We start from the raw sequence: 25936 nt of genomic DNA on the forward strand, positions 1-25936 counted from the left end.
ATCTGGTAGTATTTTTTATTTTCAATTTTATTTGGAGTTTTATCTAAAATTTTCAAATACTATTTAATATGCAGAAAGGTTTATGAATGTTTTGCGGATAATGAAGTGGAAACTTCTCATTTCTTGCCAATGACTAAGAGTGAATTGTTAAGTAATATGAATACTTTAATCGATGGAAGAGTATTTTCATTCTTTCAAATTCTCTTCTCTACCATGTAGCCTCCATGATAATTCTCCTATTCTTGTCAAAAAGATAATCAGTCTTGGTAAAAATCCATCCATTATTTCAAAAATGAGTAACATACACTACAATGCAGTAGAAAAAAATGGTTATTCGGTGATGTATTCAAATTTATGGCCATTCAGAATTGTATGAAAATTAGCAGTTAAACTCTGAGAACGCTTTTCGCAAATTGTCAAATTATAAATCCATCACACTGCAATCATTTGAAGGAAAATCATCATATCAGCAGAAAGACTTTCTAGTGATTTTTAGACTGCATAATCGTGGATTATGCAACATTAGACACTTAGCACGCAACATTTTTTTTTTTTTTAAAATATGGTTTTTTGATTCCTTATTTGAACTTGTGGTGCGGGTTGATTGAATAAGGAACTTTCCACTTCTTAAGCAGTGATTTAGGGTCTTTCGAGAAAAAGAATATCCCATTCAAAAGTAGCAAATATACCCAGTGTAGTAATTATGAAAGAAAACTAGCAATTAATGTTTTTCTGAAAAAAAGAAAGGCGCATGTACTTTCTCCCGCCAAAAATTCAAAATTGCAGGTTTGCTCATTATCTATACGCAACACCAAAAATGAATTTTTGATGCACTGTAACTAACAGAATTTGTTCGGTGAATTTTTTCAGGACCCTTCTTTAAGCCCATTTGACTTGTGTGTTTCTTTCACTCTTTTAGCGCGTCTCCAAAATATAAATGAAAGATATTATTAAACACGAATTTCCATATTTCCACCCCTCCGGCACGGTCTGACTGCACTGGTCACCCTGCAAACACGTAATTCTCCCCTCCACCAAAATTTCATTTCATTCACTCTTATCATGGCGGATGAAAGTCCACATAAATGGCGGCATTGATGATGTGGATTATCTAATTTATCTGCTCAAATTCAGCTAAAATTTCGGTGAAATTCATATTCCAGTCAATTTCACCGTTCCAGGAATATTCCCGCAATTTCAAGCCAGCAAACAGTGAGCTGTTGATCGTGGGAAAACCATCGGATCGCCCCGATCATAACGATTTCCCCTATCCCGCTAAGCTATAAGGCGGCATCGGCTTCAAATTTGCTCAGTTTCTTTCTACCGCAAGCGCCGAGCTGTTGCGCCGTGCCGTGCCGAAAGTGTGCGACTTTGAATGTCGATTTTCGTGTCATTAAAATGGATTTAAATCGCACACAATCCCCTTAAATTTTCGGAAATCGTTTATTCAGTGTTAGTTGTGTTGATAATCAACCCTAGCTATCCTAGGGACTGCAAAACGGAATTATTATCAACGAAGACTCCAGTTGTCCTTATTTCCTGCGAAGGTGCGTCGCTTGCTAACCGTTTTTCGTTATTTTAATCGTATCACTTGAAAACCAGTGCAAATTCGATTCACTCATCTATGGAGGGTGTGTTTATATGTATTTTTACATTGTTTAGTACGAGGATTTTCGTCTAAATTACAGTGATAAGTGAAATTTTCGAGGAGCTCTTGCCCACACAGTTTTCCTGTTTCCGCCATGTTGTTTTCGTGATTAACAGGCATGTGATGCCGCCAATATTTCATCAGAAGGGACACGTAATGTTGAAATTTTAATTTGTTATAGTTTCCGAGCAAATCTGCCGGTGTTGGACCGTAATTTCTCTTAATTTCGGCTCTAGGTAACAAGTTTTATCACCGGAAACTTCATCTCTTATCAACTCTTCAGGTTATGTTTTGAGTCAGTTGATGGTCTCTCGCCTATCAAATGATGCTTCATTAATTTCTTTCTATAATACTTATCGAGAATCAGCTTTTACATTCCAATCTGATAACGTGCGAAACTCATTTGTCTCTGGTAATAGGTAACGTTGTCACTTTATCTGATTTCTCTCCACTTTATCTCTCAAATGGATTGTATATTCGCCGCCCTATTCAGAGAATACATCATACGTTGTTCTTTGAAACAAGATGGAATAATTAAGTGTTAAGCCGATAAAACACTGACTGATTTCTCTCTTTCATCGTTTTTTTCCTATCATTTAGAGCACATCTATTTTTATGTAGCCAGACAGTCAGGTTAGTGGCTCTGAAGGCTTGATGATTGGTCTCTCGTTAGTCATAACAGTGGCTTCATAATTTCAGATTTTGATTCATTCCATAGGATATTCAAACATCTTAGTGCTACAGATTCGAAGTACCAAACCGCTGGTTTGATGGCATTCCTGTCAATGACTTTGACAGTTTCTATGCAAAGAGTGTAAACGGTCAAAATAATAGGCTTCTCCATCGTTATCACTTCCATTGGGAATTACGTTGAACGAAGTTGTCTTACCTCATATATTGTCCCTCAACATCGAACTAGACAGTAATGTCTCGAAGTTTATCTTTAAGTTTATGTCAAGTTACCTTATTGTGTAGAAATTAGATGCACTTATTTGGTTATCAGCCACACCATTGGATTAGCTCTGGCAACATTTCGCAGTAGATTTATGTTGAGCTCGCTCATCATTTGTGAAGCCAAAAGTTAAACTAAGTAAGGTATGTAATACTGAACAGGTGTTCACATCCAATGAAACAGCACCATTGATGATAGTTGACTCATACATTGCAATTTGACTGTCGCTAAGCGTATTATGATAGAGTCTCGAAAGCTGCCCCCTCATGATCGGAGAATAGCTGTGCCATGGTTCAAGGAGAGAAACTTTTTAAACCAAACATATTACAAACTAACAAACCGGCTCGGTTTTATCTTACAGAAGTGCTAATCTAAGGGGAAAATTAAAGTAAATATCTGCTGCAATATCCGTTGTTAGGTACCGTGTGGTTGTGGAAGGTACTAATATTTGGCCGCTACAGAATCATTGACATAGATTTTAAATTTAACTACTGCCGAAACATTGACATAAATGGTGGGAGTTGTGTTTTGAAAAGGCTGTGTTGTCAACTTGCAAGGCAAAGTTCTTAAGGCAGTGATACTTGATAATGAAGGGTCAAAATTGACCAGGCAAACACACATTGGTTGCACTTGGTATCCTCTTGAAGTTACACGACATCAGGTACATTTCTTAAATTGAACGGTGAAGCCCGCAGCCCTTGAGCGCTAAGCACCAGTCTCTGTAATGGTAGTTCGAATCAAAGTGCTTCGGTGTTCATCTGCCTTGCAAAATCAACATTTGTTAGTTTTAAAACCTGACAGTGAGTAGGGTAACAAGAGCGCGAAAGTTTGGCTCAAAATTCTACTGTTACAGAGCTTGTTTTCAGAGCTGAACTACGGTAAGAGAAGAAAGTTTCCCAACTTTGAATCCCTGTATTGTATTATAGATGGTTTCAAACATTAAGCTTAGCATTGTGCCCTCGAGAATAATCTTTTGCCCAAGTTCGGAAATTTTTTATGGCAGACTGTGTAGTCCCAAATACTCTTGGCACCTAGCTTTAGGGGTGTTCAAAAGAATTCTTGCCAGAACACTATCGGTATTGTCTCTTACCGTAACTGGTGGGAGTACCGACAGTGGCGATGATATTGTTAACAGCCGGCCTTAACGGAGTTTTGAGAACTCGCACTCAATTCATTGTTGCCCCTTGTGTCGGTTTGTCAGATTGCCTGGCGCAGCTGCGCACAAAATAGATGTACAAATGGTAACAGCTTATTTTCGTCAGCTCCGAAAACTCAGATCGCTATCGGTAAGAGCACTCTTATCGTAACTTTTTCTTGATGGAACTGTTTCGGTAGCTTACCAACAACCGATAGAACAGCCCTACTTAGCCTTAGGATTGATTGAAATCAGCTATTGGTAAGTTTACGGTAGTTTTCCCAAAATTCCTCTTACTTCCAGGCTGGTAAATTCTAATATTTTATGTATCCCTCTTTGTTACAGACAAGTTTCTTACTCCCAACGAAGTAAGAAACCTGCTGGTATGCTGCTTCTGAGCTAAATACTCCATCTCTAATCTCTCCAGTCTTGGTGGACGAATACTTTTCTAAGGTAATTATTAAATTGCTCTCCTAATTTTTTTTTATTTACGTTCAAGACTAATCCGAAATGCTGAGAGTTCTCAGCCTCTCCTCGGAGTCTCCCCATTTACGCTTGCAACTATTGGCAGGTTGTTGGTCTTATGGTTAAGATGTTCCTGGGACTAATTTCAAGTAATATTGCGATGATAGTCTATAAATAAGTTTTTAAATGGATGTAAGTGCTCAATTTACTTACCTCAGGAAAATATGTGCTGTATTTAAGTTTAACAGTGAAATTATTGTAAATATTCTCATAGTTTAAATGCTGTGGAACGTGAACAATTATCATATCATCACATTGCTTCTAACAGCATTTTTTGAAAGATATCAGATACTTAAGTGGCTGTCCCATTTAGTCTCCCCATTTACGCTTGCAACTATTGGCAGGTTGTTGGTCTTATGGTTAAGATGTTCCTGGGACTAATTTCAAGTAATATTGCGATGATAGTCTATAAATAAGTTTTTAAATGGATGTAAGTGCTCAATTTACTTACCTCAGGAAAATATGTGCTGTATTTAAGTTTAACAGTGAAATTATTGTAAATATTCTCATAGTTTAAATGCTGTGGAACGTGAACAATTATCATATCATCACATTGCTTCTAACAGCATTTTTTGAAAGATATCAGATACTTAAGTGGCTGAAAGATGAACTGGTATGCCATTGTTTTTTTGGAAATCATACAAATTTCATGTATTGAGATACTTAAGTAAAATCTTCATTTCCAAAATCAGAATTATTTTTCGGAATTCTCCATTCCTATGGCTCGAAATGGGATTCCCCATGGTAGTTGTGGTAATTACCCCTTCCTCTTGGGAAAGTCTTTGGAAGTTCCAGAAACTTCCCCAAATTGGGGAATTTAAAGTCCGAATCCACTAACTTAGTCACTGATCATTTCTACCCTTGACTGTAGGATTGTAAGCTACTTAAGTGACAATTACTAACACTATAGTCTCCTTTGTGAAGGAGAAGGCGGAAGTTCCTGTCAGGGGTTGGAGCTGGAATCCCTGTCAAACCTGATCAATCACAGATGAATCATCAAATAATCATGAATGATGTCAGGTTGATGACTGATAAAGTATATTTATAAAAATGGAACACCTCTCTTTGCAGGTTATAAGTACGAGGGAGAAGTAATTCAGCGCAATTTTAACGTATTTTTTGCACGTTTTGCCTTGTGATTACCCTACCTCGTGTTTCAGCAATTAATTTTTATGTAGTCATTCTTCTCATTATTTTCTACATAGTCATTCAAGCTTCCACTATATCTTATTTCTTTTCCCCTTTTTTCCAGACCTCCAAGATGCAGCATGAAACAGCTCCCGGCAGTCCTGTAAGTTGATTTTCTCAGCCCTCTGGGTGATGATAGTTTTATATTTTCCTGGATTATAATTATGACTTTAAATCTGTGAGAAATCATGCTAAATTTTCAATTTTAATGGAATCAAGTGAGAGTAGGTTGGTCGAGCTATGATTAATCGCTCAAATTAGGTCTCAATTGATCTGAGAGCAAGCAGAAATTTTCTAATTCCTAGGAACAGCTTTTCTAGAGGAATAGCAGAACTTAGTCAGGATCAAAAATTTCTAAGAGCTCATAAGTAAAATTTGGTTCATAATGGCAAGCTTAGCTCACGTTATATAGGAACTTCCAAGTAAAAATTAGTTTTTTAGGCGGGAACGAAAATTAAAATTTCATTATGGTCTCAGATGGCATATAAAACTAGGAAAGTCAGGGAATTTTGAAAGTACATCGCGTTTGGCACTGTGCAGAAAATTCACAAAAATTTACATCAAAATCTGCACAACCATTTTCATGTAAAAAATTAAATTGCACGATTTCATTCAGCAATAGCTGATGTGGCTTGGTTCCTTTCTGCTTAACGCTGTCCATATCAGAACTGCCCTCTAAAGAATGAAATGTTCTCCCAATCAGGCTTAGCGTTTCTCGACTCAGATGATATTTCTCAGAAATTTTTCCGGTTTCTCCTCACTTTGCGTTTTTTTACTCAGGTGGATGTCAAACCAGAGATTGATATCAAGCCAGAAGTCGATGTCAAACCGGACCTCTCCACCGTCAACAACAACATTAATAGTAACAACAAAGTAACTACGAACAATACAGCAAGCACTGGTGGACCTACAGCCGGCGCAAAAGTGGTTCCTCCTCCACGAATCGAGCCCGTCGTGAAGCCTATCAATGGAGTTGTACAGCCTCCAGTTCTGCCACCTCCCAACCGACCAGGGCGGAACACTAATCAGCTCCAGTTCATCCTTAAGAATGTGTTCCGAGCTGTCTGGAAGCATCAACATTCATGGCCGTTCCAGCAGCCTGTCGATGCCAACAAACTTAATTTACCAGTAAGTTGACAAGCTGCACGACACAAGTTCTTGAAGAATCAGTACCCTGAAAATTCAGGAGATTCAATCGTGAAATGTCGGGAAAGTGAGTAAATTCTGCTGTCACACCTCAGGGTGTCCAGCGACCAGGGAAATCCGGGAAAATGTCAAGAAATCTGCAAAAATTCGGCACGTCAGGGAATTTTATTTTGTAAGCGATTTTCGTGTCAGGGAACACGCATTTCTCGGGAAATGTTTCGCAAATTTCAACTCTTACGGAGATTTCTACTAGAATTCCTGCTGACGTCTTCTAAATTCTAAAAATAAGGCAAAAACATTTATTGTAAGTTTAAGTGCCACATAATTTGATTATGCATTCAATTGATGTAACCCAAGTTTTGTACCTAAAGAAGCGTAAAGTGATGGGAATTCTTATTCTGGGCATCCTTTAAAATTTATGAAACATTAGATTTCAGGTAAACTAGTCTTCCTGTCCTCTCTTTTCCCCCATAAAATGCCGCTTAAGTAGCCTGAACGCTTATGCTGTGCTCTGCAGTTTAGTGAATCAATATTATTTAAGGTCTTTCTCGGTTTCTTAATCGTATTTAGCCAAAAAAGTAAAAGAGAAGTTATAACTTAGATGCTATGTAAGCATATGGAGTGTTTGTGAACGTGCCTTAATTTTTACCTGGGTCTATTTTCCACTGTCGAGAACATGATAAAGTATCTTCTGAAAGTACTTATTGTCATTTATCGAAGCATATGCTATCTTTTCTCCTACATCCTTTTTTCCTCCATGAATTTCCATTCACCTTGAATAATATTTTGCTTTTTTTTCCAGGATTATCATAAAGTTGTAACAAGACCAATGGACCTGGGGACAATCAAGAAACGATTAGAGAATAATTATTACTGGTGTGGGCAGGAATGTATTGATGACTTCAACACAATGTTCAACAATTGTATGATGTACAATAAACCCGGAGATGATGTGGTTGTCATGGCGCAGACCATAGAAAAATTGTTTCTATCCAAGGTATGCAGATTAGAAGTTTGAAATCATTTTCTCTATGCCTTCCAAAACTTAAAACTTTTCTACCAGGGATCTCTTGAAAAATTATACTTTATATTTACATTTATAAGGTACATTTAAGAGAACAAATATTTTTAAATCAGTGTTGAATTGTTAATCAATCTGGAAAAACCAATCAAACTTGTAGCAGTAGTTCAATCCTATGGAGTTCGCCCCTTGGCTGCCCTGCAGCCCAACCTCCTGATGATGGAGGAAAGAAAAGGGTGCAGACATTATATGCAATAGAATTATTGGCTGCAATGCCTTGCCTGCTCCTCTTAACCACTGCAGCGTGCCACCAAACGGTTTTCGTGCTACTGCATCTAGCAAACTCTGTTCACTTTAATGGTGTCGCGTCAACTTTACTGCACAACATTCTCAGTTTACTATAAGGTTATTTTCATATAAAGCCATGATGTAAAAGACAAAAAGGGGTATCGGTATTCACACCTACCATATTCCTACAACCCTATTGAAAGTAGCAATGACACTCTTTTTCTCCGCTAGGAGTTAAAGTTGCAAGCCTTGCAGTTTGAAATTACAATGCTCTTATAAGTGCCTTGTGAATGCCTCTTTTTAAGACACTTTTTTTTTCAATGTTATTTTCTCTGTTTCTTTAGATTGCTACAATGCCAAAGGAAGAAGTGGAACTGGAACTTCCGCCACCAAAAGGATTCGCAAAAGGGGCTACAGGTGGTGCCGGAAGTGTCAAGAAAAAACCCCCAGCCGCACCCCCAAAACCTCCACCAAAAGTTTCACGACCAGTGGCATCTGTTGCTCCCACAACTATACCGGGCTCCACTAACACAACCACTATTCCTCATGTTTCACATAATTCTGTACCGCAGGTAAAATTCTTTAATTTTTGTCAATCAAAGATTAATTTTGAATCAGAAACCTCTAAGCGGTAAAATGCATGTTTAGAGTTTCATAATCTCTTCCCATTTCAAAATAGATTGTCAATCTTCAGTGTCGACTCGTTTTAATGTTTCGCGGAGCAATGTTTCTTTGGGTACATTGTTCGATTTTTCAGGTTTTAGCTTTTTCACTGAAAAGAATGCGATCGTTTTTGCATTTAAGCACTTTCTGGACACAAAATTCGAAAATGTTGTCGGCATAAGAAGAAAAGACAACAGTATAAATTACTCTGCCTGCTGAAATACCAACCAAGTCACCGTTCTGACTAATCAATTTTTTCAGCTGTTATCTGAAGCGACAATAGAAATGTTTATTTGAGTGTATTCAGGAAGTATAAATTGACCTTATCGAGCTTACAATTCTTCTGTAACCCCAATACACCCGGTGCCGCAATAATTAAATCAACTGAAGACCCATGCAAGGTCCTTAGACCCAATGCTCTTGAATTTTGGGTGTTGGAACTCAAATGTTTTACGTCTAACAGTGAAGGAATGGATTTGTTCCAGGGTGCTGGCTCACACAGTAGCATAGGACAAGGAGTTGGACGTGACAGTATCAGCAGCCTGTCGAATACCTCCACATCTCCCAACAAAGTAAAGAAGGGTGTTAAGAGAAAGGTTGATGGCCCACCAGTGCCTGCGACTCCGCCCAGCAGACAAAATGCAGTAAGCAAATCAGCTGCCTCTCTTCATGCAGCATCGCAGCCTCAGTCTCAAATTTCGGTAAGATCTCAACCTTTAATTAAGTCTCAATACAAGTAAGTGTATCTGTGAAAAAGATTACCTCTACCACAAATTTAGGACTATTTTTACAACAATAGGTATGTCTTAATTTTGCTAATGATCGGAACGATCAGAACGAAAGATCAGGAGGGCGAGATACTGTGCCGCAACCACATAGTGCATTTTATTCCAATTTACCAAGTCTGTCTACATCCTAGACAGAGTATTATCTAGTCAACCAAATACCCATCCGGAAGTTTTTTTGGCACCAGCTTATTTAAAAAGTTTTTGCCAAAACAAGCTCAAAAAAGATGGAAGCATAATACAGAATGAATTTGAAAACTTAACTTCTTTTCAATGTCTGTGTGAAATCTGGATGTGTTTTGAATCCTCTTTTCAAAGTGACATAAGTTTTAAACCTCATTCCGTATTAAATATTAAGAACTTTTTCGAATGCATGTTCACAAAATAAGTCTTTGAATTTTTTTATGTTATTATTATTTTATCCATTCTCCTTTAAAATATTTTTTCAAAACTTTCTTTTCCGAACAGGGGCCAAATCAACTGAGTGCGTCATTGAAGTATTGCAATGTTATTCTCAAAGAACTTTTCTCAGAAGCGCACTCGGGGTATGCATGGCCGTTTTACAAGCCGGTGGATGCAGAAATGTTAGGCTTGCGGGACTATCATGACATTATCAAGAAGCCCATGGATCTCGGAACGGTTAAAATGAAGCTGAACAAAAGAGAATACCGCACAGCAGCAGACTTTGCAGCAGACGTTCGCCTTATTTTTACTAATTGCTACAAGTACAACCCACCAAACCACGATGTTGTCACAATGGCACGCAAGCTTCAAGACGTTTTTGAAATGAGGTAACAGCTCTCTTTGATACCAACTTTTCTTGATAATTCCAAGTATTTCTTTTCAGTATTTTTCGGAGGCATTGACCTTTTTTTCATATCTTTCGTAACTTCGGTAATCATGTTTACCACTCATGACCCCAAGCAATTATTGACTGTGAAACTTGCAGACTGCGTATTTCGTTTGCAGTGTTTCAAAATCTCTGCCCATTTTTCATTTTTTAAAGGGAAAAAAAATCAACATTTCCTCTTGAAGTCTCCATAGAATTTTCTTTGAGAGGAGAAAAAAAAATTGCAAAAGTTTTGTAGAATTGACGTTGACTAGTTTTTCTTTAAGAACATCAGTTATGACAGGAAGTCAGCAACGTTGCAAACACAGATAAGAGGTTTGGGAGTTTCACCATTAATATGCTTTACACTACTGCAACACTGAGAAAATTAATGTTTGAATCCTCTTAAGTTTGATCAAACTTGGCACAATTCAGCATCCTTACGACAACATCAAGTTTTCAGTAATATCAGACACGCGAGAAGGAATCAGGAGTCAATATCTGATTTAACTATTACTTAGTTCAAAACCATTTCAAAGTAGAAAACTCTATAATCATTGTACGATTAATTTGATTTAATTATTTCGTACATGCAGTTGTTTCATTTACCTTTATGATGTACTAAATCAAATTGTTTAATTCACAAAAGACGTGAAGCTGTTCTTAGGGATCCCTGATTAGCTTCTGACCACCATTTGTTTTATTTAGGTACGCAAAATTACCCGATGAAAATGGAAGCGTGGCTCCTCCTCCTAGAGCGAACCATGCACCGTCAGATGCTAGTTCAGATTCTGATTCAGATTCTGATTCTGCAGATTCCGAAGATGAGCGGGCAAACAAATTAAAACTCCTTCAAGAGCAGGTCAGTCTTTTGAATGTTGACACTTGAAGAATAATAAAACATTAAAACCAACATATCAAGCCACAAGTGGAGCATAAAACAATAAAAGTACCAGATAAAGCAACCGTTGAAAAAGTATAAAAAGAATTCTAGGCATAGAATCTTCAAAATAAAAGAAATTGTCTCTAAACCGAGTCCTTGAGTCATTTTGATAGTGAGACATTAACGAAAGGAAGAAGTGTTTTTACTGAAACTTATTTTTAATGTTATCAACTCTACAAAACTAAATACACTGCAGTTAGTAATGAGTTTTACTGTGGTGATTGTCAACAACCAATTAAAGCAAATTTTGTCAACTGTTAAGACCAGTTAGAGAGGCGCTGTTAATAAATGTGTGAACTTTAAATTGTGAAACAATGAAGATGAAAATCATCATTATTTGGAAATAATGTTGGAGCTAGGAGGAAAGATCGTCACTAATAATTTTCTGGTTGCCTTTATGACAGCTCTCAAGTGAACACAGGAGTGACTTGATTTAGATAATACATATCAAGGACTAAAGAACAATACTGCCCAATCGACAATTTTGGCAAAAATAAGTTAGCGTCTTTACCGCATTCTACAGTGTAAAATACGCACGCTGATGGTTTTAGTTTTTTTCCAATTCCGTAGGGATTGATTCAATGATGCTACAATGTATAAAAAATTTGGAAATCTAACCTTAAAATTGCAAAAATGGCGAAGTTTTCTCTTTGTTCTGCAAAATCGTCAGTTTGCAGATAGGTGGCATTGTTTGTTAGCCCTTGATATTAAATGTTACTCACCCCTCCCTCCTTTTGCAATTTTTATTTACAATCTTTTTCTCAATCAGTTTTGGCAATTCTACCATGAATGAAGTTGAATTATTTTTTGTTCTTAATCTTAAATATCCACTTAAATTCCAATGTTCTCCCTGCTGATTATGTTATCCTTTATTTTCCAGCTCAAAAATATGCAAGAACAAATGAAAAAACTAGTAGAAGAAACAAGTCGGAAGTCTAAGAAAAAGCCTCGTAAAGACAGTACGAGCCCTGGTTCGGCGGTAGCTGCAAAGAAAGCAAAGAAATCTAGTGGGACTGGTGCAATGAACAATTCGGGTATTGGGGGGGCAGCAGTGCCCAATTACGGTGCGGGTGATGCCAAGGCCAATCAGACGACCCCTGCCAGACAGACCAATGCTGGAAAAGCCAAGCCAGCAGGGAAAACAGCCGTCAGGAACAACGTGGCCAAGAGGCCGAGAAATAACTCTAAAGCTGCCAACGCAAGGAAGAAGAATAATGCGATACCAGCATTTGATTCTGAAGAAGAGGACATCGCCAAACCCATGACTTACGATGAAAAACGACAGCTTAGCTTGGATATCAATAGGTTACCAGGTGAGTGCAAATATTCAAGGGTCTAGAATTCCTTCTTTTGTTTCTGTTAAATATTTTTCTGAGATGGAAAGAGGTTTTTATTCACCGTAACAACTGTTTTTTGGCACAAAAAAATTGATTCTCAAGTTACTTTTTGACACTGAATGAGAGAATATCGGAGAAAAGCACAGGTAGAAATCCTGCAACAATTTTGGTAACAATTCATGTTTCAATCATCACATATTCAAATGATAAGATAGCTCTAACAGATTGTAAGTAAGATTTTAGAATTCAAAAGCCCTGCCAGTAGTACTCTCTCTGTAACATTTTGAATTGTTGCGCATTCTTACTAATTGTCATACAGAAGAAAAAATATCTCAAGCTTTATGAGGTCAAAACATGATCTTTTTTCCCTAAGATTTTCTTGCAATGCTTTAGATCAATCCACATGTATGAGTCCAATATCAGAGGATAAGAACCAATAATTTTCAATTTTTATTTACATAATAAATTAAAACATTTTCCAAAGCGACATTGTATTTATACCCTTGTAAGGAGAGTACCCAATTCATGAAGTCGTAATTTGTCGCAAGGAATTTTTTTTTTATATTCTTTTCAAGCTAAAAGTTGACGAAGTGGTGAATCGGTTGATCCGGATTCTTTTAATTTTTCCCATGAGAAAGGGATTAGGATTGGTAGAAAAAAATCTTAACCAGCAATTTTATCCTGTTCTTAATTTTTCTCTTATGTTATCATGTCACAGGAGACAAACTTGGAAAAATTGTACAAATTATCCAGATGCGAGAGCCATCACTACGGGATTCAAATCCAGACGAGATTGAAATAGACTTTGAAACGCTAAAACCATCCACGTTAAGAGAACTGGAACAATCCGTTGCCCAATGCCTGCGAAAAAAGCAACGTAAGCCTTACAGTAAGTGTTGCGGAAAATGGTGCAATTCTTTTTTACTTAACCTCCTCTACTCGCTACATGATTTTATTTTTGTTTGCAACGTTCGACAACCGTCGCAATTAAAATGAGACTGAAAACATTTGGTATTTTTTTCTAACACTAATTTACTTAATGTTGGTGCTTTCCTGAAGTGAAGTAAACAAGTTTTTAAAAATTGGGAAAAGTCGCTTTCACTACAAAAACAATCTCATGCATTGTGTAACAACTGCATCAAACTTTGTCTTAGTTTCTTGTGGCGGTTGAAATAATCATTTTAAGTTTCAGTACTCCTTTCAGGAAAGACAGTAAGTATCATCAACAGCATCTTGTCAGTAGGCCAATTCATGCGTTAGTAATAAAGAAATGCAACTGAAATGGTAATGACAGAGAACTTAAATATTTCAAAGAAATTGTACCTTGCGTAAATAAACATATTTTACAATTTGAAATGGGGTTAGAGCCTCGGCAACTTTGAAAAATGTTTTCTTGGTTAAAGTTTGATGAAACAAAGAACTGGAAAATAAGTATGTTCTCATTGTATACATACTTTCCAAAAATGATTTTGAAAACTTTGCGGAACAGTCCTTCTGGACAGATTTGTAATTTTTACCTTGATATATTTCTTTGAAAGCCTTTACTCAATACTTTGGGACTCTTGGTGTTCTGTGGAGAATTTGAATGCAGTCGGCGAATGTGAATTAACTGTGATAACCAATGAGAAATCTGAAGATTGGGTTTGGATATGCTAATTATGTCTGTGAAGTGTGAAGTCATGCATCTCATGCTGTACTGACATGTATTCTTGTAATGAGACTTTTTTTGGTCAATGCGTTTTGATAGTGAGCAATTTGTATGTCGGAGAATTGCTCTCGTAACATGCTGTAGCATAGAGCGGAGAATTTTGCGCAACTCCACTCTGAAGTTTTGTATCTTGTTTTTTACCTGTAAGCCAAGATTCTGAAAAAAATTTCTATCGAGTTGCGAAAGCATTAGGGTGCAACTTTCGATGTTTAAGTGTTTTTAAAAACCTGAAAGGCCTTAGTTAAATACCGAAAGTTAACCAACAATCGTCCACACACGAATCGAAGCGCAAGGTTCAAGAACTGATCGCATTTTAAGTTTCGATGCCCTCATCTTCCATTTTTTTATCATTGAGCTGTACATTTTGTAGCTTAACACATCTTTATATATAGGGTGTGAGTGATATGCATGTTCATATGGTCATTGGCTGGCAGTGATCGCAGAGGGTATTGATCATTGTGGGTTTTGGATGGGGAAGAATGGAATTGAAAGAAGCTTTTACTCCGTTTCATTGTTTTTGGCTAAAGAGTATTGTCGTACTATTATTCCATCAATTTGTTGTGTAGTTCATTATGATAGTCGTGTTGATTGTTGTACAAAATTGTTTCTGCATCTCTCCAAAAATCTGTTCCTTGCGCTGCTCGAGGGTAGTAATATCTTTTGACCTCATCAAGCATCATACTTTTTTTTTATATTTAAATGTGTCATGCACTAGTTTTGAAGCAACAAAACTTGGTGACTTGAGGGGTTGACTTAAGTCCCCCGACTCCTCAGAAGTGAAGTAGTGATCAACACCATCAACGGATTTCTTTCCCCCTTTTTCCTGTTTTCCATCAATTTGTTTTCAATTCATTTGACGTGGTAGAATCGTCTCTTACGCACATCAAGTTGAGCCCATGTTATGTATTTTTGATGTGTCAGTGTTATGCGATCCAAAAAGGTTCGAGCTCAAATGAAGTAAGTTTACCTACGGAAATTAGTTGAATGAACAGTTGAGGTTTTAATAGTGATATTTTTATCATTAAAAATGCAAATCTAGTTGTATGTGGATGAGTGAAATGAAAGAATCAGGATGCTTGGATAGATTTGGATTTTGTGTTCAATGAGCTGTGTCTTGAAAGTCTCAGAATTAATCAATCAGCAGTCTTCCTCAGTATTGGTCCGTGTGTCCAAAATTTCATTATAGTTTAGTTATTTTTTTTTAACTCTCACTGCAATTTTTAGTTTCAGTTTTGTCATATTTTAAGTATTAATTTAAACAGCGATAGGGGCGCACCCAGAAATTTGATAGTTCCCTTTCTTTTTGGTTCAGTTTTATTTTCGTTACGAAAATTCTAGAGTCTCTGTGACTTATCTCTAAAACGTTTTTAGGAAGGCTCGGGCCTTTTTTTTCTGTTAACCAATCTAGCTATTTGAGTGCGCCTCTGTCCGAGTGATGGGGAACTGAGTCTCAAATAAGTCTCATTTTACAGTCAGCATTAGTGTTAGCCATAATGGTTAGAACTATGCTGTATTAAATTTTGTTTGGTTTTAAGTCGGTATGGAAAGATTTTCCTGCTTTTTTTTTTGACAAAAAAATAAAAAAAATATGTGCTTAAGACCTGTGGCACTTTTTATTCCAAGTTTAAAAATTTGAATTTGTACCATTGCACGGAAAATGAAGTTAACGAAATTTGGGGGGAAAATTTCATCCCTAAATTTCTAAATGTAATGTATGGATGATGTTTGACATCACGCATGAGAAAATCCTCATCCTGAGCAATTTTATGAACATCTACTCTCTGAAAGACTACATAGTACTTTTTCTGCTAACAAATGAGATTGATAGGAGTAATGAGTGCATTCATAAGGATACACTAGCGTCTCCGATTTTCAGTGTGGTTCAAAGGGAGGGTTAAGAGACTCAGTTTCCGTTTCGCTCCGACTAGGATAAACTATGAAAGATTAATTCTGTTACGCAGATAAAAGAGTGGCAGGAAAGTCAAAAGAAGATCTCGCGGAAAGAAAAGAAGAATTAGAAAAAAGACTCCAAGATGTAACAGGGCAACTGGGTGCCAGTAAAAAACAGTCGAAAAAAGGTACAGCTTTCCCTTTTTTATTTTTATTTTTACTCTCCAAGCAATTTCGGATCTTTCAATACTCTTCAACATCTCTCTCAAGCAAGCATGTTTGAAAGGTTACTGGAAACGTAGGTGATATGTCAATGTTGTCCGAAATGAACTCATCAAGACCCAGTGGTTGCTTCCAACTGGGTTTTTGAGTGAAACTCATAAAACTGCTCTCATTTCTTAGAATGAGAAACTACCATCGATTGTCAAGAATACTTTTTGCCGAAGTCCAAATGTAATACATTCTGCTCCAAGCTACTGTTCTTTTCTTTTTCTACTTACTGTGCCTCTAATGTAAAATATTTTTGTATCATTTTGGGATATTTATATATTTCATTTCTATTCTTGGCATATTGACGTGCATTAGTCTTGCATCATCAATGAATGTCAATAGAAAGTGGTATATGTATCTGTCAGCAATCTTTTTTTCTAGAGCCTCTGAGTAGAATCAAAAAGCTCAGATGTTGTTTTGAAAAGGGATTCTTCTGGGATCATGGTTTCGCTTAATGCTGGATTCGGTGATTTCTTTAAGTCCTTGGTGACTACCCTTCGTGACATATTCTCTTAAAAAAATACAGAGGAATACTTTGTACCTCGAGGGGGCTGTGCGCACAAATCATTTAGACACCGTTAGTTTTTTTACTCTGTAATTAGCTTTTTCGTTCTGATGAGAATTTCAGTTTTAGACTGAATTGGCTAAGAAACTAATATCTCTGAATTTCCGGATTCCGCGCCGGTTTTCGATGTATTTGCGCCGTTTGTGTCAAAACTATTTTTGTCGGCGCGCCGCTTCAAATCTGTTCCGCGCGCAGAATTTTCGATATATCGATTCCTGCTCGCCGATCGTGTCAAAAATGTTTTTTCCGGCGCTGCACCAGAAAATAATTCCGCGCGCCACTTTTTCGATATATCGATTTTTCTGCGCGCGGAGAATACAGGATGATCCAAAAGTCCCTTCCACCCCCTCTAACTTTTTACCTAATTGAGGTAAAGATTTGAAACTTGGGGGATATTCCTAGGTCAAGGGGAGCTACTTTTTGGCCCCCCTAAAATTTTCAGGGGGGCCCCCCTTGGGGGGCAACGGCCCCCAACTTTTAATTTTCAAATGGGAAGACCCCCTTTGTGATAGCTCGTTTGAAAGAACATAAAAAAAGAAAACTTTTCGCGCAAACCCGAAGTCAATATCTCAAACCGTTTCAAAATGGCGGCCGGTTAAAGTTCAAAATGGCCGAAAATTCATATCGGTTATTTGTCGATGGATTTGCGCGAAAATCGGTATGGATGGGTATTTTGACACGAGAAAAACGAATTTGATGTAAGATTTTCAAAAAAACCAAAATTTCCAAAATGGCCGCCGGTTAAAGTTCAAAATGACCAAAAGTTGATTTTTTTAGAAATCTAAGTTCAAATTTGTTTATCTTATGCCAAAATACTCTCAAATTCCAAGTTTTAGGCAAATTCATCAGCAAAAAACCGAGGTGACAATTTTCGGCCGTTTTAAACTTTAAACGGCGGCCATTTTGGAAATTTCGGTTTTTTTGAAAATCTAACATCAAATTCGTTTTTCTCGTGTCAAAATACCCATTCATACCGATTTTCGCGCAAATCCATCGACAAATAACCGATATGAATTTTCGGCCATTTTGAACTTTAACCGGCCGCCATTTTGAAACGGTTTGAGATATTGACTTCGGGTTTGCGCGAAAAGTTTTCTTTTTTTATGTTCTTTCAAACGAGCTATCACAAAGGGGGTCTTCCCATTTGAAAATTAAAAGTTGGGGGCCGTTGCCCCCCAAGGGGGGCCCCCCTGAAAATTTTAGGGGGGCCAAAAAGTAGCTCCCCTTGACCTAGGAATATCCCCCAAGTTTCAAATCTTTACCTCAATTAGGTAAAAAGTTAGAGGGGGTGGAAGGGACTTTTGGATCATCCTGTATTCTCCGCGCGCAGAAAAATCGATATATCGAAAAAGTGGCGCGCGGAATTATTTTCTGGTGCAGCGCCGGAAAAAACAGTTTTGACACGATCGGCGAGCAGGAATCGATGTATCGAAAATTCTGCGCGCGGAACAGATTTGGAGCGCCGCGCCGGAAAAAATAGTTTTGACACAAACGGCGAGCAGGAATCGATATATCGAAAATTCCGCGCGCGGAACAGATTTGAAGCGGCGCGCCGACAAAAATAGTTTTGACACAAACGGCGCAAATATATCGAAAACCGGCGCGGAAACTAATGTTGTCTGAATCTTTTGTAGCTCGTTCATGAACAGTTCAAGGAAAACCCGGGAACTTACTTGAAAAAATTCCACGGGTAAAATTGAATGAACATATCTTTGGACTCGTGAATTTCACACCAATTATACCTGTTTTCAGTCGTGCAGTTGACCATTGTTTTTAAATATCATTATGACTATGATAAAACCACTGTTAAACGATTTAAAAAAACATGGTAAAAATTGCTGTGAGGTTAGCAAATGTTTTTACAGCTTACTGGCTGTTTTCCTGCTGTACAAGGATTTTAGTTAAGGGCAATCACAGGATGCAAAGTTTTTTTAAATTGTGGCATTTTTTTTTTGGGGGGGGGGGGGGGGAACCATGAGCGTAGATCAAGACCAATCCTCACAGGTCAGTCATTGCGCAGCTTTTTTGAAATCCACTCCCCCGCCCGTTCCTAACTCGCAGCACTCAATGCTACGTCACAATGGGTGCTCCCATAAGAAATACATTGCTGGCACTCAATACTACGTCACTGCGCAGTAGAGTACCAAAACTCGTCCTCGGGAATGACTGACCTGTGTGGATTGGTCTTGGCGTAGATTATGTTATCATCAACAACCCTCAGCCGCCAAACAGTGCTGCATGTACATGGTTAATATACCAGTGGTAACTTTCAACAGTCATTTCATTTTGCCTGCTCATGACTTTGGGGTGGTTTTTTTTCTCATGTCCATTTTCCACACCTTCCTGCGTATTTCATCCTTTCCCCAAAAACCGATCATCTTTTTTAACCGACAAGATATAAATGTTGAGTTTTAAGCTTCAAATAATCACCAAATTTAATCTCATGAGTTATTAATAGGAAACAAAATTACCAGTCAAGACGTAATAAGTGACTGAAATAATAATTCCTTGCTTAGTGTTGGACAGAATTATTTTAATGAATTCAGCATTTTTCCCCTCTTTACAGGACTATAAAACCTCCGAATTTTTTTCATACGAAAAACAGTTCTTTAGAATATCTTTTTTGGTTATTTACATCTACTGGATGCCTTTTTTTGTCATTAATCTGTTTCTTTGCTTCAAATATGCAGATGTTTCATCAGATTTTTTTTTCTAATTTTATTTCATCATCTTCAAGCCATCCGTAACTATGTATTTATCTGTATTTGACAGATGGTGTGCGTGGCCCAGGAACAGGACGACTTTCAGCGTCTAGTAGTAGTAGTTCAGATTCAGATTCGAGCTCTTCAAGCGGGTCGAGTAGCTCGTCTGAATCAAGCGATGGAGAACCCGGCAGGTGAAGTAAGTATTCAAATTTTTAGACTGTTTATCAATTTTGTTCTGTTGCAAATGCGACTTTGAACTTTCTAGCTCTTTGAATGAAATTTGATTCTCTTTTTTTCTTTTTTTTGTGAGAACAATGTAAAATCTAAAACTTGCTAAAGATCTGTGAAAACTAAAGAAATCAAGTTGTCGAGTAGTATTCGGATTGAGTAAAGCAAAACAGTCACATCTACATTGTGATGTTTCAAAATCTCATCTACTTTTTCCATTTTTGGACAGAAACCAACCACAATCATCACTCAGAAATTTGTTCAGTTTCTCTTGTAGATATGAAAGTTATTTCCACAAATTTTTAAGCAAAAATGTTGGTTGGTTTGCTCCCAAAAAAATGAAACAGATTTCCGTAAACCGCCATGCAATTGTGACTGTTTTGCTTAACTCTATTTGTAGAGCCATCAAGCTAAGGTTTTTTCTGCTTCTCCTAGCCTCCAGGCCTGGGTTGGTGGCTGTTGAATTAAAGAGTATTGTTGGCAAAATTATGCGGAGAGTATGGACACATTGGTAACTTAGGAGGCGAGGTTTAATCAGCTCATGGAGCTCCAAAAACCCGAAAGGCACCCAACCTAAGAAGTCAAATCATCCAGAATTAATTAGTAATTCAATCAGAGTACTTACGTCAATTAATAAATAATTAAAACTGGTATTAGACCTTGTTTCTTGCACAAATTTCCTCCGTTTTTTTGGAAAGACGCTCATTTATAAACATCATTGTCCAACTTTGTTTGATATTTGAATGTTATGGGTGGCAAGAAGTTCTTAGTGTCCTTCTTGTGGGAAGATAGGCTATCCTGAGAGCTCCATCTGTCGATGTGCCCGTACTTTCCGCATCAAAGTATTCTAGTCTCCTGAGAAGGAGGCCTAACCAGAATGATTGCTTTCACCTATAATTCAGAAAGGGATGCCCAGGACTAAAGATGACCCAGGAGCTTGCAACTAGTATCCCGGTACACTGTCCAAATCAGCTGATTATTGAAATTAATAGACAAAGCAATAAACAAAGAAGACATAGGGAGTATGTAGCAATCGGATTGGTTGAAATGAGTGGTTATGTAGGCGAAGGGAGAAAGTGATGGACTAACTATGGGGTCTCTCATGGGTTACCATGAGTTAGTCTATCACCTACCTGCTTTGTCCATTCCAACCATCCGCTTTTAACAATAGGATCCCTCTATACCCTTTTGTCTTCTTTGTCTATAGCTTTATCTATCAATTTCAATAATCAGCCCGCTGAAACTTCCACCTTGGTAGTTTCAGATTTTAAAAGCTTCAGTCCCAGTTGAAGCAGTCTTATAGCTGTAAACTTGTTTTCAACAAATTGACGTAAGGTGACAAGCTGGAAAATAGAGACTGTGGTTTGGAGCACATGTTGTCATTTTTTGGAATTCCATTATTGTCAGTGTTACCAATTTCCCATTTCGCGGGTCATTGCATTCTGTAATGAAACCATTAGCAAGTCAACTCATCTCTAATGATGGGAACACAACTGACCCTACGCTGCATACGTTATGATTCACTGATGTTTCCGAACTTAATTGGCCACTCTCCATGTTGTTCTTTGAGATTAATGCCTCTTGTCTTTCTTTTTTAGGTTGAAATGTTGTAAATAAGCGGACGTGAGCATTACGCAGAGAATTATCAATTGCTTGCAACCACCACCCTCTGTTAAGGTAATTTTCATGTATATCTCGTTATGTATAGTCAAATCGCGATTTACCATTTTGAGGGCTCAAAATTAGGGGCTTATACTTACGTCTTGACTGGTGAAAGAATGAACAAAACTGCCAGCAATATCATCACTAGGATACTCAAGTGTTTTCTGTTTGAAACTCGAACTCAGATTTTTTTTACCTGATTTGACCCAATCGTTTGCCGTGATCTGGCGTTTTTAGCTGGCAGAAAAATGTCTGATTTACCAGGAAAATGCTTAATATCCTAGTAAAATATGTGATTTACCACCCTTTTTAGAAGTACTGAGTAAAGGGCATAGTTTGCTTAAATTATTGCACAACCCAGGATCTGTTTAATGACTGCCACAATCCTATAATCGAAAGATACCTAGGATGTTTTCTGCAACTCCTGAATTTGACAAAAACTTGTTTTTTTTTTTTTAGAAATTTCTCCCTAGAAACTAAATTTTTTTTTCATATAGATGGTCACCTTTCATGGTAACCTGTTAAAGGAATGTAACTCCATTCCAAGGTTGCAAACTTGACTCAAAGAATTCAATTTTTTACAATGGGCCTGTTGCAAACTTTTGCTAGAGCAAAACTAAGAGTTGTTTATTATAGATAATGCCTCAAAAATCACGATGAGCGCATCGGCGAAGTCTGAAATGCACTCATAACTTCACAATCTGCGTAAGAAATTTGTGTTTTTTTTAGCTTCCCGCTTCAAAAACGATACTACGGCACAGGTGAACATTTTGTCAGAGGACTCGTTCCATTGTTGGCAATATTCATCATGACCGACGCCAATCCGCCAAAACACGTGTGATGGGACGAGATAACACCTGACCAGTATAAGAGGAGATAACAATCGGCGTGTTTACGTTCATATTTTCCTCGCCTACCTTGATTGACCTTGAACTCTCCTCGAATTACGCGCGAAACTGCGGGAGCGTCGGCTATGATGAATATTGCCGACGATGGAGCGACTCCTCTAGCAAAATGTTCACCTCTGCAGTAGTGTTGTTTTTGAAGCGGGAATCTCAAAAACACACAAATATCTTACGCAGATTGTGAAGATATGAATGCATTTCAGACTTTGCCGATGCGCTCATTGTGATTTTTCAGGCATCATCTATGGGAAACAACTCTTATTTTTACTCTAGCAAAAGTGTGCAACAGGCCCATTGTGTATCTGTGCAATTTTTTCCAAAATTTTTTACTTTCTCGCTCCCCTAGGGTAGAGGAAGTATTTTCATCCTGCAAAGGGGGGGGGGGGGAGTTGAACTTTCATCATTTCTAGACGTTTTTAGATTTTTGCATGAGATCGAAGAAAAAATCTGCAAAATTTTCAGGTAGAAATGCCTTTGATTTTTCGGGCAAAAATTCTATTTTGAAGATGAAATTTGGCAACATGGTGATGTAAATACGCTATTTCATGAGGGAAACTACATTTTTTTGTGAATTTCATGTTTAAGAAGCTCCTTTACTCACTCATTTTTCTATTTTGTTGTTCTGCTTACAGGTTTCTCCACCGTGGCAATTTGTGTTTAAGTCACTCAACCAATGACGGTTTTTGTTGTTTATTTTTCTCTTTTTATTTATTTTTTGAAAGCACGTCTTTTGTATGTATGTAATTTCTTTATTCTTCCCTTGATTCAAAGCAACAATCTGTAAATACTGATTTGTACATGATTCATGAATTTTGTAAAGCACTATCATGTTGAAGCTGGATTTTAAACATTGATATTCGAATGAAAAAGTGTGAATAGTTATCTACATCCAATTAGAGAGTTTATAAAAAAAATGGAGTGTACATATTTTTGTGTAGTACTATGAGGGTACCACCGAATGGCGTTTTCAGATATCTTTGTGGAATCAGCTGCTCGTAGGAAATTTTTGTATTTTATTACTAGTTTTAGGCACTCTGAATGCTACTTCAATTTGAATAATTTTCAATATCTCCCTAGTAATAATTACTCCGAATCTGGTCAGACGTTCAAATTATATCTTATGCTGATGTTAAATTTTTAAAGGTCTGACCTTAAGCTTGGATGAGCTTTTACAGCACTACTAAATGGAGTTGAACATTTTTTTTCTGTTATTTTTTTTTTTTTTTTTTTTTTTTTTGTGTTAATGCAAGTCCGAAAGAGGATTGTAGCAAATCATGTAATATATATTTTTTATATTTTAATTGAGAGAAGAGCATGACTTGTAATTAGTTGAGAAATTTATGTTCTTCAATGCTCTTGCAATAATTAAGAAAGAATAAGTGCTGAAAAGATCATCTATCTTGGCGACTCTAATTTCGTTAGAACCAAAGGCAGTTCTTTATTTAATTTCTGGGTACATTGTTGTAACGACAAAAAATTCCAGCACCTATCATCTATGAAGCAGGACATTGACAGGTTGTTCGTTATGTAATATTTGTGAGAAGTAGGAATCGCTAGTTGTGACTTTTCAGCAACAACTGCCAAAGGTAGCTTCTAGGAATTTTAAATAATTGGTATTCTAATGTCTTTCCTTAAGTTTTATTTTCCAAACATGGGCAGTGAAAATCTTTTTCAGGTGATCTGTAGTGTGATTTTTGGACTCAAATTCATAACTTCAGAGTAAGTTAATATTTATCACAAGCTCCTTTCCTCGCGATTAACTCAGGTTTTGTGCCCATTTTATACAATTTTTTTTGTATAATGAACTACAAAAGATACAATGAAATTTTTCAAATTAAGTTTCATTCAGAGTCGATTTAGGGATTGAGATAAAATTCAAAAGTGAATTTTAGATGACTCAAATGATTTTAATTTTATTCAATTTTTATTTCGTGAACATTTTCTATCATCTTTCACAATTATTTTAGTGTACAGATTGTAGCAATCTGATATTGAATTTAGTGTAATTGGTTCTTCTTAGAAGATAGCTAATTGTAATTTTTCTAGAATCGTACATCAAATGGACTTTTTAATAACTTACTGACCTAAAAAAAGGTGATATTTTCCAAAAACTTTTTTTGTGACTGAAGCTTTTTCAGGTTATACCAACGTTCTTTTTGTAATCGTATTTGCCAATTATTGCAGCCTCTCTTGAGAATTTGTCAATTTTCATCTTCATTTTCTTTTACCAATTTTTGACCTTTTTTTTACAATTAATGTGTTCCTCGATTATGAATTCCTCCAACACAGCTTGTGTGTGGATTGTTCCAAGCTCCCTGTAGTCTCAATGTCAGGTTATCTCTACCTATTCGTATGTCTTTGGCCAATGCCTGACATTAACATGTTGACAACTGCATAAGGTGCCGGCGCCTGAAAATGCCTGTCTTCTGGTTATTATGGTCACGAGGCGTATTTATCTGATTCAAGAAGTGTTGCAAGGTTCAAGTAAAATGATAATATTTTGAGTTCTTTAAGAGCATCACTGTGTCCTGTAATAATTGGCTCAAGACCTGATGTAAGGAAAAATAATTTTCTTTGATTATTTTACTCGAATCTGTCTCATAACTAGAAGAGCCTCAGTTACGAAGCTGACCTGACTTTGAAGATACTATTCTTCAGAAAGTACCTCTTAATAGAAGCAGATTTATTCTGGCTAAATGAAGAAATACGCGCCTTTCCTAAGACTGCCTTTGTTGCGTATGCAGTAAAATAATTATAAAAAATAATTTTTAATGTCATTATTCCCTGATTCTCGCCTAAATCTCATATCTGTTTGTAAACATAAAGCCTATTAGAGACCTCCGATGTAATGGGTATTAATTAATTTATGATCTGCACGGATCTGGATACTTACTCATGGACCGCTTTTTGCAGAAAGGAATTATTATGATGTCCAAAGTGTGAAACCCCGAATCCCCATTGTGGTGTTTCTAAAGTCCTGCTCCTATTTTATTTTTTTGAGAAGAAACGAACCAACTTTTTTTCTCGAAATTTTTACAGAATTTCCTGCTAACGGAGAAGAATAATTAGGGAAATTTTCAAAAAATGCATTCCCTAGTTTTCCAAAGTGAAAATAGAGTATGAAAGGAAGTATGCGACCTCGGAGTTAGGTGGTTTTGCACCTTGGACAGCTTTGCAAAGTGGCAAAGGTTGTGCTCATTCTTTTATATTGCAAAAAAAATCTAAAAATGTCCACAGTTGCTCCCTGTACACCAAAAAAATGTTAATAAAATGAAGAAATTTCACTGTGTATTTCATTTATTCATTTGTTTCAGTTAATTCGTCGTAAATATAGAAGTTGAACAATCTCAGCAATCCGTGCTATTAGTTTCTCTTTGTAAACTTCAGTCCACATGTTCTCAGAAATCTACCTTAGGCAAGCAAGAGATTTAGCAAAACTGGGACTCAAACTCTATGAGCAATAGTCTATATTTTGTAGAGGAAGGCTCCAGGCACGAAGACTAGATTTTTCGCGATTAATGACACTCTCTGATGCCATCAACT

General features: G+C 37.0%; 1 protein-coding gene across 6 annotated transcripts; it reads left to right on the plus strand.

Moving 5' to 3' along the window:
• The first annotated feature begins 1119 nt into the window (after positions 1-1119).
• On the plus strand, positions 1120-25677 carry fs(1)h (female sterile (1) homeotic). 6 transcript variants are annotated; one of them, XM_019057321.2, is made up of 15 exons: positions 1120-1547; positions 4081-4188; positions 5513-5551; positions 6229-6576; positions 7397-7591; positions 8248-8475; positions 9052-9267; positions 9820-10142; positions 10889-11042; positions 12004-12436; positions 13179-13337; positions 16130-16246; positions 19666-19794; positions 21425-21503; positions 23026-25677. In XM_019057321.2, exons 3-13 carry the CDS (start codon positions 5522-5524, stop codon positions 19791-19793), a joined length of 2331 nt encoding a protein of 776 aa, XP_018912866.1. In that variant the 5' UTR covers positions 1120-1547; positions 4081-4188; positions 5513-5521; the 3' UTR covers position 19794; positions 21425-21503; positions 23026-25677. The 6 variants fall into 6 exon arrangements, with proteins under 6 accessions (XP_018912866.1, XP_018912867.1, XP_018912864.1 ...); XM_019057319.2 differs by having other exon boundaries at positions 1123-1547; positions 13179-13349; XM_019057320.2 differs by lacking the exon at positions 1120-1547 and adding an exon at positions 1609-1631 and having other exon boundaries at positions 13179-13349.
• The last annotated feature ends 259 nt before the right edge of the window (positions 25678-25936 follow it).

This window comes from Bemisia tabaci, chromosome 7 (assembly GCF_918797505.1).
Source record: "Bemisia tabaci chromosome 7, PGI_BMITA_v3".
Classification (NCBI taxonomy): Eukaryota; Metazoa; Arthropoda; class Insecta; order Hemiptera; family Aleyrodidae; genus Bemisia; species Bemisia tabaci.